This window comes from Lissotriton vulgaris, chromosome 3_1 (assembly GCF_964263255.1).
Source record: "Lissotriton vulgaris chromosome 3_1, aLisVul1.2, whole genome shotgun sequence".
NCBI classification, from domain to species: Eukaryota; Metazoa; Chordata; class Amphibia; order Caudata; family Salamandridae; genus Lissotriton; species Lissotriton vulgaris.
The window spans coordinates 546,601,062-546,616,504 of NC_141689.1; the positions used below are offsets into that span (position 1 = coordinate 546,601,062).

Here is a 15,443-nt window from a genome sequence, read left to right on the forward strand (position 1 = left end):
ACCTCACACACACAACCCCACACACAACCCCACACACACAACCCCCCACACACAATCACACACACACAGCCACACACACCCACACAAACACACACACACAACCCCACACACAACCCCCCACTCACAAACCCACACACAACCCCATACACACACAACCCCACACACACAGCCGCACACACAGACAACCACCCACCAGAATAGAAAAACATAGCATAACAAAACATAGCATAGCACCACAAAACATAGCATAGCATAACAAAGCAAAGCATAGCATAGCATAACAAAACACAACACATAGCATAGCATAACAAAACATAGCATAGCCTAACAAAACATAGCATAACATAGCATAGCAAACAAAATATAGCATAACAAAACAAAATCTAGCATAACAAAGCATAGCTTAACAAAACACAACAAAACCTAGCATAACAAAGCATAGCTCAACAAAACATAGCATAACAAAACAGCATAGATTAGCCTCAAAGATGCTAGTAAACATCCCTCCCCAGTGCTGCGCTGTCCATTGAAACTAGTGCTGAATGTACGTCCAATGGTCGTGCGCAGCACTGGGGAGGTAGTGCTGCCGTCGGCCAACGCACCGACGCAGCACTTAAGGGGTTAACATAGCATAGCAAAACACAACAAAACAGCATAGCTTAAAAAAACACAACAAAACATAGCTCAACAAAACATAGCACCACAAAACAAAGCATAGCATAACAAAACACAACAAAACATTGCAAAACAAAACCTAGCATAACAAAACAAAGCATAGCATGGCATATCATACCAAAACACAACAAAACATAGCACAGGATAGCATAGCAAAACATAGCATAACAAAACATAGCATAACATAACATAGCATAGCATAACAAACAAAACATAGCATAACAAAACAAAATCTAGCATAACAAAGCATAGCATAACAAAACACAACAAAACATAGCATAACAAAACATAGCATAGATTAACAAAGCATAGCATAGCAAAACACAACAAAACAGCATAGCTTAAAAAACACAACAAAGCATAGCACAACAAAGCATAGCACAACAAAACCTAGCACAACAAAACCTAGCACAACAAAACCTAGCACAACAAAACCTAGCACAACAAAACCTAGCACAACAAAACCTAGCACAACAAAACAAAACCTAGCATAATAAAACAAAGCATAGCGTGGCATATCATAACAAAACATAGCACAGGAGAGCATAACAAAACATAGCTTAGTTGTACTATTTGTACTGTGATTTATTGATTTATTTGTGTGACTATGTTCCCCCATGCACCCTTCTATGTAAAGCTTGATTTACTTGTTTGACTATGTTCCCTCATGTACCCTTCTATGTAAAGCGCTCTGATATCTGCGAAGATCTTGTTTGCGCTATATAAAACTTTTTAAATAAAAATAAATAAATAAATAGCATAGCATAACAAATCACATCGAAACATAGCATAACAAAACATAGAATAGCAAAATAAAAAATAGCATAGCATAACAAAGCACAGCATAACAAAAGAAAGACAAAACCTAGCATAGCATAACAAAGCACAGCATAACAAAACAAAGGCAAAACCTAGCATAGCACAACAAAACCTAGCATAGCACAACATAGCATGGCATAACAAAACAAAGCATGGCATATCATAACAAAACACAACAAAATATAGCATAGCAACTAGTGCACTCTCTATCACCATCACTCCTATCTCTATCTATCTCTCTATCTATCTATCTGTCTGTCTGTCTATCACCCTCACTCTATCTATCTATCGCCATCATTCTTTCTATCTGGCTATCTATCTATCGCCATCACTCTATCTATCTATCTGTCTATCTATCGCCATCACTCTATCGCCATCACTCTATCGCTCTCCCTCTATCTATCGCCATCCATCTATCTATCTTTCGCCCTCCCTCTGTCTATCGCATCACCACAGCATCACTATGCGCTACCACAGCATTACTGAACACCACAGCATCACTCAACGCCACCACAGCATCAATCTGTGCAACCATTCAACAACAACTGTTTCAAATATGTTCTCTCAATGTTTCAAGCTTTATTACAAATAACACAATTTTTTTTCTGTTCCTGGATTTTCGTCACAATAAAATACACTGAACATAATCTTCACAAAAGTTATTTACAAAAAATTAAGCTATTGCCACTATAAATGACAATAACTTTTATTTAAGTATTCATTATTAAAAAAAATTAAAAGCCATTGTTATTTGTAATACCAATACATCTAAGTCACGTAAGTACAACATATATTGCATTACAAATGCTATAGTTGTCACATTTGCGAAAGTTATAACTATTGGCATTGTAAATGAAAAAGCTATTAATTTCGCTGTTTTCAAAACCAACACATAAATAAAAGATTTGTCATTTACAATACCAATAGATCAAACTTTCCTAATTCGAGACCTATTCTTTAATGATTTGCAATGCATAGATTAATTGCAATGCAGCATGGTTTATCTGCCTGTTTTCGGTTTGTCCAGGTCTTGTAAATAGTCAAGACCACACTCTCTCTCTAAAATGTGACTGATTCCTAAAGTGAACCATTGTTTCATGTGAAAAACCTGCCACAGCAGTTTCAATAGAGAGCAAACTGGCTCATAGAAGAGGGGCAGTGTATAACCAAAACATGCTTAAAGTCGGTAGTGGATGCAGCAGACAGAGCAGGCAGCTGGTGACGGGAGCAACACTAAGAAGGCATGCCTGGCTGCAGGTGTTGGGTTCCAGAAATGAGGTCGAGGCAAACATAATCAACACCCCCTTTAATGGGGAGCAGCTGTTTTTTTGCAGTGGATGACACACTAAACAGTTTTAAAAAGACGTACAATGAGACAGCTACGTCCATGCGGGCTTTACAGGTTAGGTACAATCATAAAAGAGGCCCCAACCCCTCAAGAATACCAACAGGATAGAGGGAGCATGCAATCCAAAAGTTAGCACAAGCCTGTCCAGCTAACAAGCCAACTGCAAGGTACAGCTCAGCATTGGCAATGCAGAGTCTAAAATGACAGTCCTTTCGTGAGTGAGAGGTAGGTGACAGCCATGCAGAGGACAGGCCTCATAAATAAGAGACTCCTCAATACAGAGCCCAATACGCAACGCCAGTGGGGGAGGAGAATATGGTAATGTCCGACAAAAAAATCAAAATGACAACGCTCAAGAGGTCCTCACACAACTGCAAATGGGAGACTACATTCAACTGTAGACCTAAAAGACGCTAGCTTGCACATACTCCTGAGATGCAGACCCGAGAAATTCCTACTCTTTGTAGTGGACATAGCACACTACCAATTAATAGTACTACATTTTGGTATAATATCAGTACCCAGGGTATTTTCAAACTTTTTAGCGGTATACTTGAGGAGAAAGGGGATACACTTGTATCCCAATCTAAATTACTGACTGGTAAAGGCTAGGTCGTTCTCCAGGTGCGCAAGCAGCATCAAATCACTGATGGAAACACTTCACTGACTGGGTTTCTCAATAAACATAGAAACATAATCACCAGTCCTGGAGAAGGGAAACATCTTTTTAGGAGCAAGAATAAATGCAGTGGAAGAAAAAGCATTCCCCAGCGACAAGAGATTCTAAGCAATAAAACAAAAAGCCGTGGGGACAGTGGGGAACATGCTAGGCATGATGGCTTCCTGCGTCCATCTAATTCCATATGTGGGACTACACAAGTCCAATCCAAGAATGGGTTCAGAGCCAGTGGTCACATAAACTTGGAGTTGGGAAAACATAGTAGTGGGCATGACTGTTTGCATTACTAATTGTGACGTTGACTAGCACCACGGACTCCTCGCACACGAGAAGTGCAGCACGATTGGGAAGCCTCAAAAACAAAGGGGTCTATAAACAAGAAAAAGCAACTCAGCGCATAAATATACTGAAACTAAAGTATGTCTTTTTTTCCCAAAAACTTTTTAGACACAAGTATGGAGAAAGTTGATAAAAATACAGACAACACTACAACACTGTTTAATCAAACAGAGGAGTATGAAATCATTTGCCCTATCTGACCTGACACAGGAAACCTGGAGGTGGGCCAGATTTGTTGAAAGAGAGTTTCAGGTATGGGGTGAGGGGTACACTACAGATTGACTTGTTCGCAGCAACGCAGAATGCAAAATACTAAAACTTCATGTCCAGGCACTTGCAACGCACTGACAATAGACACTCTTCCACCAATCCCACTAATACCGTTAATAATAAACAAGTGCAAACAGCCGTACATGACACTAATCCGGATTGCCGCCCAAAGGTTGAGGCTAACCGAGATTTCAGACCTAAAAGAGATGGCACAGGACAACATAAAAAGACTGCCAGTCTCACATGAGTTGCTATCCAGATAAAAGAAGAAAGTCTCTAACCCAGTACCCAACACTGAGTTTAGCATCATGTGTCTGGAGTACATAGAATTCGGACACTTAGGTCTTCTGTAAAGAGCTGTGGTTGTCCTAAGTGAAGTGTAAAGGCCAACTACAAGAAAATGCTACACTGACAAATGGGAAAGGTATGGAGGTGGTGCAAAAGGTATGACCTATTCAAAAACTGCACACTATGGTTGTTAGATACCCAACTCATTTATTGAACAACAAACTGACCTACGCCCCTCTGAAAGTTCACTTGGCAGCGATAGCAGTCTACACAAAGGCTCACTTAGGCAGAGTAGTTTCTTCACAAAGTCAAAACGTTCCTGGAAGAGGCGAAGAGAATAGCCCCACCAAGATGCGCACCCATGTGAAACCTAAACATGGTGCTAACACAACAGATGACAGACCCCTTTGAACTGCTACATAGAGCAAAACTCAAATTTGTCTTGCTTAAAGCAGACTTCCTAAATTACACCAATACGCAGGGTAAGTGAGTTACAAGCTCTTACTTCCCCGGAACAATACTTGGAGATACACAAGGACAGGGTAGTCCTGAAAACGAACCTGCATTTCCCATCTAAGGTTATATCTCAGTTTCACGTGAAGCAAACTATCCTGAGCTGAGAGGGCCTGGCACACACTGGATTTAAGCAAGGAAATAATCTACTACCTAGAGAAAACAAAAGTAAAGGACGGCAGTTCTTGGTATCCTTCGCAGACAAGAACAAGGGAGTGTGATGGATATCGTAGACAATACAAATGTGTTGCAAGAAGTCTGGCATTCAGCTGGAAACTCAGCCTAGATCACATTCCACAAGGAAGAAGTGAGTCACCTTATTTTTCCTGGAAAACGTCCAATCAAGTGAATTATGCATGTCAGCGGTCTAGTCCTCAGTCCAGCTGTATGTTCACCAAACACTATTGTGTAAATATCCAGGTGAATAGAGAATCACAGGTGGAATAGAAGATACTAAAACATTTGTTTGCACGTTCAAGACATTCGACCCGCCCATCTCTCCTGGAAATAAGGTGAAAGATAGCAGACAAGGAAAAAGCTACAAGACAATCCCAAAAAAGGAAGCAAGTTTTAAAGTAAAATGAAAAACCAAATCACTGTAGAAAAAAAGAATCTGAAGATGATGACCAACCAGGCACAGGGACTTGCAGGGCTTGCGTCTGACTCCAGTGAAGGGGTGGATAAGGCACCAGATGGTAATAGTCCCCCCAGCAACAAAGAAAAAAGGTTATAGAAGGAGCATTCTGGGCCCAGCCACAAGATGCAGAATAATGCCCTGCATGTGAATCCAATAAATTCTCCAAGCCGCAGAACTACTCCTACCGGTGAGTAACAATTTCGTTTTTATCCTTCCCCTTCCTGATTAACTGCCTGATGCCATCCTGACGTCCTGGTGGGCTTAAATGAGTGTTACTGCAACAGTTTTCTTTCTGGCTTGTGGTCCAACCAAATCCTTTGCCTCATTTTGTGCTAGTACTGCCCTTTTTTCCTGTCCTCCTAATTGACTGTTAGGGTACTACAATATCTGTCGATCCTCTCTGCTCCCCACCAACTGCATACTGTTTGTTGCCCTCCTCATCCAGACCCTGGACTCTGGCACCAACACTGAGTTTCAGGATCTCCATAAAACTCAATGCAACAGATGTGTTTTTACAGAATACAGAACTGCTCCCTGAATATAATGGTGTGTTTTACATGTGTGTGACAAGTGTTAAGAATAAATAGAAGATTATGTTGTTCAGTGAGGTAGGTGTTCACTTCATTTTGTTAGCTTAAAACCCGCCATTCTCCTTGAAATTGTCCAAAGCTTTACAAGCTGTTTTTTCTGTTGCTTTACTGTTTCCTTAACATGTTTGTCATTTTTTAGATTGAGCTAGCTAGTGCCAATCAAACTGGTCCTCTGACTGCTGATATGCTTTTTTAATTGTTAGACAAAATACTTTAGAACTCAATCTCTCATCCCAGCTTTTCATCTCATGTATAAGATAGGTTTCACCCTGTAAGATGGACATTTCATATAAACAATGTCTCTTTTTGTAGATGATTCCTCCTCCGCCTCCCCTAGGACCAGATTCCAGTGAAGATGATGATGCTTTGGGCAGTATGTTAATTGCGTGGTACATGAGTGGCTATCACACTGGCTATTACCTGGTAGGTGAAGGATATTGCTTGTTGGTAATATTCTGTACATACATAAGTTGCAGTCCCTTTTCCATTCTGATGTGGGAATTGATCCGTTGGTGGTGGTTTGTTTTTCCTAGTGCCCTTCAGAGCAATTATTTCACACATTTTTTTGCTCATTCTCCAAGTTAAGTGATAGATTAAAGTGCTAATATGGTTTTGAAATCTCTAACTAGAAACTGGGAAGATGAGATGGACTAGACTGTCATTAAGCTACATTTTTAACCTTAAGGGCAAGGATTTTTTTAAATCAAGATGGTCACTCGTGTGAAGATGAAGGGGAAGAGAAATTCAATGCTGGTTTGGATCAAGCATTGGTCTTTGCACCAGGCATGTCTAATAGAGGAGGCGTAACGGAGGAAGTCTGAGCAAAGAAATCACAAGGACTGTATTTGGAGTGTTCTTTTTGAAAAAGGTTTACGTTTGTAGTAGGCTCTCTTACACAGAGATCTTTAAGACAAATTCGTAGTCAAATAAGGAGACATTGCAGCAACCTACAAGTTTCACAGACTTGATGAACTGTTTGGCTGAGACCACATGCTTGAGAAGTTGTTAATTTGCTGAAGCTTAGCTAATGGTTACTCTGGAAGACCCAATTAAAGGCCATTGTTGTAGTCCACTTTTGATTGAATTCAAAATGCCATGACCAATGCTCTTTGATTGTTAGCTGAAAAAGTATCTTTTCAGAGAATTTGAAGTTTAACAAAACAAGAAGTAGCTCTATCAGTAATATTTTGATTTGGAGAAAGCTCTAGATCTACGTCTGCTCTTAGAGTTTTACCTTTGAATTGCAGGTGAGTAGGTTCTAACACAAAAGATATTGGATTTTGTTCCAGAATGAACAGTTTCTGCCAATGAGCAATATCTCCGTTTTATAATTTAGCTTTAAAACCTTGAGCCTTTTCTTCAGTGGGACAGCCAATAGACAGTAGCTGGGATGTTGATCAAAACAAGGAATTCGCTTTTTGATTACAATTAAAGTATATAAACACGGAGCAGTCATGGTTAGACTTTGATATAGAGTAGGGTGCCCTTCAGGTCTGTTTACCTTTGCAGTGTACTCCTGAAACTAAAGATTTCACTGGATGATAGATCACACCCACTCTGTTAAAGCGCTTCGCTTTTTAAAACTTATGTCATTACATTCTTAGGTTTCCTATATTTAAATCTGCTGGAAACACATGATATCTAGTGAATAAAGTGCCTTTTATGTAGACTTTTGATTTTACAAAAATTATGTATGAAGTATAGTTACATATCAGGGGTTTTAGCTAACCTTCTTCATTCCATGGTCTTTTTTTATGCCATTCAGGTATTTCTTCCACTGGCTAACTGTAAGTAATGACACTCTTCTCTTTCACAAGAACCATGTCCACTCACCAAATAGTTGCCTTCAGTGCCAGAAACTATGAAAAATGTTTGCTTTTAAGATGAAATATTTTTGCTTTTAGCCAATGTTTATTTTAGGCTAGGCCAAATGAAAGAAGACCTTTTAAACAAAACAGAGATGATCATGAATAAAGAAATAATTTTTTAAGAAAACATTTCTTGGGGTCTGTGCATTATGTAATTCAACTATGATTTAATTTCATACAGAAACTTTTTTTGAAATAGTTGGTTCAATCTTCGAACTAGGCAAGAATAATGTAGCAGCTATCTTGGATCAGCCTCAATGATGATCAACAACTTCTGACATGTGCAATCTCGAGGCTCTACATGCCAGCTGGAGGCTTTTTTTCCACTGTCAAGTGTTGCTGAGGAGTTGCTTGAATTTAAAATTGATTGATCTATAATGCTATCCTGTAACATGTAATCAGGATGTTGCTCTGCCTTCTGATTAGTTCATCCAAGTAGATACAATAATGTTTTGATGGGACAGCTGAAAGCAAGCTTAAACACCAGTAAACATGCACTGATGAGATGTCACATTGATGAGATGATGGAGATTGTCCTTATCAGTCTAAAGGTGTGCATCAGGCCTCCAACAGACTTATTGGTGCTACTACCTTTCATCTGACATCTGCAGTATATAACTGCATGACTCCTGGCATTGTATGGACGCGCCTTAGCCTTTGAACATTCCACATCCTTTTCTCATCATTCTGTGATGCGGACAGCTGCCTGAATGGTCGTTTGAAGATAATAAATGGTCCCTATTTTTTTTATGTACTCTCACCCGCACTGTTTGACATGTTTCCACATTGAGTCATCGCCTAATACATCTCACATTACTGGGCGGGCTCCAACTCACAGGGAGCACTTCAGTGTTTATTTTAAGGTTCCTGGAGGGATATATAAAATAATTTAAATGGCCTACAGGTAATTCCCTATTACCTATCCTTTGTTTACCTTTGGCAAATTTAAATACTGAGAGGGATTTATTGGATTAAACCATTTAATTTCTGCATCCACTGGTTAGTATATTTCATCCAGCTTTCATGAGGACCACACCAATCCCTATTCCATATGTATTTGTTGAGACTTGGTGTATGGAAAATGTTTATGACCAATCGTGGATAACCAACTTTAACATACCACACACACACACACCATAACATACCTATTATTAGGAGGACCGGCCATTGACTTTAGTGAAGTGTGTAATTGCTATTCTAAATTCACACGCGCTTTGATAGTAGGGAGGGTTATAAAGGGAACTGATGCAAATCTAACGGCACTTTTAGTTTTTTGATACACTAGCTCGAAAGTACCTAAACACACTACTGTGACCGGCCCTTATAAGCACAGGTTATTACAAAGGTAGAGTTTATCAGGTTCTGACAATGTTGACCCACGCTTTGAGGACCGAGTCTGTCCCCATAGCGTGGGCTATTCATGCCCATATAGAATACACACACACACACACACCTCTCCCTCCTCATAAAAATCTGTTTTGTTACATCACTGGACGCCTGGGCTTTACCAGGCAACTGAATTTAGGAAAAGGGAAGACTATTCCTAAAAGGCCTTTTATAGGCCGGCTAGACAGTTGCTTCACTCATACTCCAAAGGATAGCCTGGCAGAATCACATAATTGTTGCCTAGTAACTCTTTTGTGCAGGAGCTACATGCAGGATTTAGGGGCCGTAATTAGGTGCTTCTGCTGAGTAATCTTTTGGAATAGGTGTGACACAGGGATCTGCATAAGGCCTTAAGGGGTTTTGCAGGACACTCGTTGCATTCTTGAGAGAGTCTGTGTGCTCATGCTAGCAAATTTCTTTTTATCGTGTTGCTGAATTTAACGCTGAATTGAATGGAAATGCAGCTTTTGCAGCGTGAATCTTTCTGGATTCACTATGCTATGCATTATTCCGCGGTCTTGTGGTTGGGTCCGGATTCGTAGTCCTTTCTTTTTTTTTTTTTTCTTTCCGTAGACCAAGTGGGAGTCGACGTCCCACCTTTGGTGTATTTCCGGTGACGTCGGCACGCTTCCTGCGGAAGCTCCCACTACTGGGCTCCATCTTCAGATTCTTTTTTCGCGGTTGGGTCTGGATCGTTCCCGAAAGGGCTCCAGACATTTTTGGAGAAAGAAGAAGAAAAATACGCACTTTTGCCAGAGAAGAGAATGAGAAGACTACATGAGACTACATCATCGAAGAGGACGACGAAGGGAAAGAAGAACTTCAAGAACTTCGACGTCCATCGGAGAATGCAAGCTCAGGGGGCCCACTGAACGCATGAGATGGACAACACTCCTTTCAAATTCTGCCGTAACTGCCACCACAAGTACGCGCAGAAGCACTGTCATATAGCTAATTCTTTTCTATATACTGTGTTAAGTTAGCATGAGCTTATTAAATGTTTAAACGCCATTTTTCCTTTTTGCTTCATTTTGTGCACGACACATAATTGTTGTTTTAGCTTTCAACCCAGAAGAGCTTCGTGATTTACTTGAGAAATAATATGTTATTACTCTGATATCAGTTTTGCTCGGTACACTGTCTGCACAGTGAGTGCTGAAGGCTCCAAGAATAACTTGACACAGTGTTGTTGTGAGGTCTGATCTTCGCACCTCCATAGACATAACACACATGCTGCTGCCAAAATCTGTCTCTAGGCGGGTTTTATATTGTTGTACTGCACACACACGTAACACTCTTGATGATGCTTCGCATGCAGAGAGCTGACGGAGGATGATGTGATCCTCTGCCACTGAGATTTTGAGGTATGGGCCCGCCCTTCTAAAACCCAAATGAGACCTTCATAGATATAAAATACTATGCTAAATAGGGAGGGTGAGAATTAGGTATTGTTAATTCCTATTCATTACATCATCTTAGTATGCTGTTACCATTCGCCTTTTATGGACTAATAACTATGCTGATAACTTTGTTGCTTATAATATGTTTGCTTGTATTATATACGATACTGCGTTTGAGAACCCTGTATTAGTAAGTAAATATTTCAAATATGCACGTGTCCTCATTTACTCCACGTTCTGGTTTGAAATGATTATATAGCGAAAGAGTGTTCATGTGTTCCACGATTCCTGAGGTAATCTAAGGTCATGTTCTGGTTTGTCTAAGCATTGGGAGTTTGTTACGACCAATGAGACACTCTAGCTAGCTCAGTAAGGGGATTTTGGGTACTGAGGTGAGTTTTGGGCCATCCTAATTCACCGAGGTTCCAGGTCTCTATGCACAGTTCTGTAGGAGAACGGAATTCCCGCTACACACCAGCACCCGGTCTGCAACCTTTGCCTACCGGTCGACCACGAGAGCGAGGACTGCAACGCCTGCTCCGCCTTCACGCCAAAGACTCTTCGAGTGAGAAAGAGACAGAGGATAGCCAACGCAACCATGCAGGGCAAGGAACAGCCACCGTCCCTTAGAGACCTGGGGCTATCATCAGACGAGAAGGACAATGCCACCACCGAACACGACGGCTACACGGTCGTAGAGACCGATATTACGAAGACTCCAAAGAAGGTAGGAGACTCTACGGCCCCAAGAGAACCAGAGTCTCGAAAAATTGAGGGCAAAACCTCAAAAGCGCCGACGCCGAAGACTTCGGCGTCCGCGTCTACACCAAGGCACAGCCGATCCTCTAAGAAGGACGCCCAGGCGCCGAGAGCTGGAGAACAGCAAAAGACGTTGAAAATCGCACCCGAGAAGGAGCGTTTGACGCCGAGGGAAAAGGACCCGAAGGGCGCTTCAGCGCCACCGAAGGACCCGAGAGCCAGCTCGGCACCGAAACCTTCGACGATGAAAGTCGGCTCAGCGCCGAAAAGAGCGGCCGATCCATTCGACGCAGATCACGCGGCGGAAATGGAGAAAAAGAAAAGACGCCTAGAGGCCGAGATGGAAAACATCCTGCAGCAGGATGAAGGAATACACAATCCTGACGAAACCTAGGCTACAGGTGGTTGAGGAAACTGAGGAGGAGGAGGACTACGACGTCGACGGACAGTCGGTGGGCGTGGACGGACAGTCGGTGGGCATCGAGACCTTCGACGACCAAGAAGAGGAGGAGGCCTCCTACTACGAGGAGGATGGAGACGACGACCGCAGGACACTCCTCGGGTCTGCATCCTCAGAGACTCAGGATATAGATTGGCAGGACGTCGACATCGAGAGCCAAGAGGAAGCCGTCGACACGTATCCCTCGCAGCCCTCGCCGCCAGATGACATCGGGGTCTACAACACAGTCATCAGGAATGCAGCTGCAGTTTTCAAAGTAAAACTCGACGAAGAAAAGCAGAAAGCAGACTTCCTTCTCGAGACCCTGCTCCCTACACAAACAAGGAGCCAGTTCCTGCCCATGCTCGACAGTGTCATGGCACAGGGAAAAGAGGCTTTCAAAGAACCAGCTACATGCAAAGCCGTCACTCTTAGGTTGGAGAAAAAGTATAAACATTCCTCCAAGGACCCACCCTACATTCAGGGATCGGTCTCAGCAGACTCCATCGCAGCCACGGCAAGAAAGAGGGCCAACGTGCCTACCACCTCTGGGCCACCTCCAGACAAAGAAAGCAAGAGGATGGATCTGGTGGAGAGAAGAATTGAACGGAATGCCGCAATGCACTGGCGCATGGCGAATTCCAATGCTCTGCTCAACAGGCACCAATACCAGATCCTGGAAGAGCTGGGCGAGTTAGTAAAGAACATGCCACAGGAATTCAAGCAAAGAGCTGAAAATCTTGTCGAAGAGGGGAAGAATGTAGCCAAATCTTACCTCAAGACTGCCCTGGACTTAGCAGACACCTCCAGCAGGCTCATGATAATGGGCATCACGGAAAGAAGACCAGCCTGGCTCAGAATTTCGGGCTTCAAGCCGGAAGTGCAGCACAGCATCCTCAACACACCGTTCAACGGAGAAACGCTGTTCGGGGCACCAGTTGACGAGAAACTCAGCCAACTGAAGAAGGATAACGAGACTGCAAGATCCATGGGAGCATTGCAGTTCAGAGGTACTAAAAGGGGCACCCCATCACTAAGACCTAACGGGAGGGGAGGAAACCAGCCAGGAACATCACACCAGGCGTTCCAACAAGCCCACCAAGCAGACACCCAGACACAGCAGGGGCAGCAAAGACAGTCCTGGCAGTACCAACCAAGAGGCCAGTCCTGTCGCGGGAGAGGGAATGGACGTGGACATAATAAGAGAGAGGGACAGCAGCCCGCCTCTAAGTGACTTAATAAAACTCCATGTGCCCACCCGAGCAGAAACTCCCAAGGTGGAGCAGAAACACATCTGACAGGAGTTACGCAAACTAGACACCTCCGTACATGTAAGACCAGTGGGAGGAAGACTGAAACACTTCTTCAGGGAGTGGAAGAGTATAACATCAGACAAATGGGTACTCAACATCATAAAGTACGGGTACTGCATAGAGTTGGAAGGAAAGCCAACGGACAGGAAACCAAAAAGAAGGCCACTAGCAAGGCAAGACATAGAGCTCCTTCGGGAGGAAGCAAAGGATTTCCTGCAAAAATAAGCCGTAGAACCAGTACCTTACAGGGAAAGGAACAAAGGTGTATACTCCACATACTTCCTGGTACTAAAGGTGGACGAAACTATGAGACCCATCATGGACCTAAGATTCTTAAACAAGTTCGTAAGAACGTAAAGGTTCAAGATGACCTCCCTACAAGAGGTACTTCTTCAATTGCAAGGCGGGGACTTCATGGTCACCATAGACCTAAAAGATGCCTACCTGCACATCCCAATGAACAGGGGCCATAAACACCTCCTCAGATTCATCATCGGAGAAGACCACTACCAGTTCACAACCCTGGCGTTCGGGCTCAAATCGGCACCAAGAGTTTTCACAAAGTGCCTCGCAACAGTCTCAGCACACCTACGAAGGGAAGGGATACACGTTTACCCTTACCTGGACGATTGGCTGATCAAAGCAAGCTCATACAAAACGTGCAAGCTGCACGCACAGAGAGTGACTAGCACACTGATGAACCTAGGATTCTTCATCCACTGGGGAAAATCCTCCCTGGAACCAGAACAAATAAAAATCTTCCTTGGAGCACAGATCGACACCTTACAGAGCAAGGTGTTCCCCAACGAACAGAGAACGATAGCGCTTGTGAGGGAGACGCAGCTCTACCAGAAGGGGCAAGCTCGGACAATGAGGACAGCGAGAAAAATCATGGGCATGATGGCATCATGCATACACCTAGTGCCAAAGTTCGGCTCCACATGAGACCTTTACAGGAATGGCTACAGGAGCAATGGCCACAAGCTACAGGTCGTTGGGAGGATCCAGTGGTTGTAACGCACGCAGTGCAGAAAGAGATGGCATGGTGGAACATGGGGAACATAACAAGGGGGAAGCCTCTGACGCAACCAACGCCAACAGTGACCATTACCACAGATGCGTCCCAGAGAGGATGGGGCGCTCACATGGAGAAACTCAAAGTAAGAGGCCTGTGAACACCAGCAGATGCGGTCAGACACATCAATTACCTGGAGTTGAAGACCGTTTTCCTAGCCATAAAGGCCTTCCAAACAAAACAGTACTACCAGAGAGAGTTGATCCAGACAGACAACACAACAGCAATGTTTTACATCAACAAGCAGGGGGGCACACAATCAGCCCGCTTTAGAAACAAGCGCAGGAGATATGGAGATGGGCCATCCCACTCAAGATAGACCTGCTAGCCATACATCTACCAGGAAAGGACAATGTAGAAGTAGACTGGCTCAGCAGACAGACATCGGCATCCCACGAGTGAGAACTCTATGCACGAGAAGGCTCTTCGACAGGTGGGGGACACAGTCTGTAGACTTATTTGCTACACGCCAGAATGCAAAATGCCAAAACTTCGCATCCAGGCAGCCCAGGGAGGGCTTCCTGGGGAATACCCTATGGACACGTTCAGTGCAAACGTTCACAAAGCACTACTGTGTGGATATACAGATGAACAAGGAAACACAAGTTGGACAAAGGGTGCTTCAACACATATTCAATAACCAACGCTCATCTTCCACCCAGCCGCCACAAACATGAGAAACCGCTACAAAGTGTATGCACAGCATAGTGAATCCAGAAAGATTCACGCTGCAAAACAAATAGTTTCTTATCTGTCGGTGTAGTTTTGCAGCTTGATGATCTTTTTGGATTCACTAGCGAACCCACCCACCTCCACCAGAAAGATGAGGCTGGAGAGATAAGGTGGTTGAAACAAAGACAATACTTGGAAAAGAAGCCTTAAAGGTTAAAGCGGTGAAAACATTTTAGTTGAACATTGCCATCACCTCGGTAACAAAACGAACACGAGAAAAAAGAATCCAAAGATGGCGCCCAGGAGTGGGAGCTTCTGCAGGAAGCGTGCCGCCGTCACCGCAAAGGCACCAAAGGTGGGACGTCGACGCCCA

At 43.2% G+C, this 15,443-nt stretch overlaps 1 protein-coding gene across 1 annotated transcript in view; it reads left to right on the forward strand.

The window, feature by feature from the left end:
* SMN2 (survival of motor neuron 2, centromeric) overlaps positions 1-15,443 on the forward strand; it is a 393,528-nt gene that overhangs the window by 252,573 nt on the left and 125,512 nt on the right. The window contains exon 7 of the mRNA XM_086960809.1: positions 6,471-6,581. Within this exon, the coding sequence (XP_086816935.1) occupies positions 6,471-6,581 (111 nt within the window). The remainder of the gene's footprint in view (positions 1-6,470; positions 6,582-15,443) is intronic.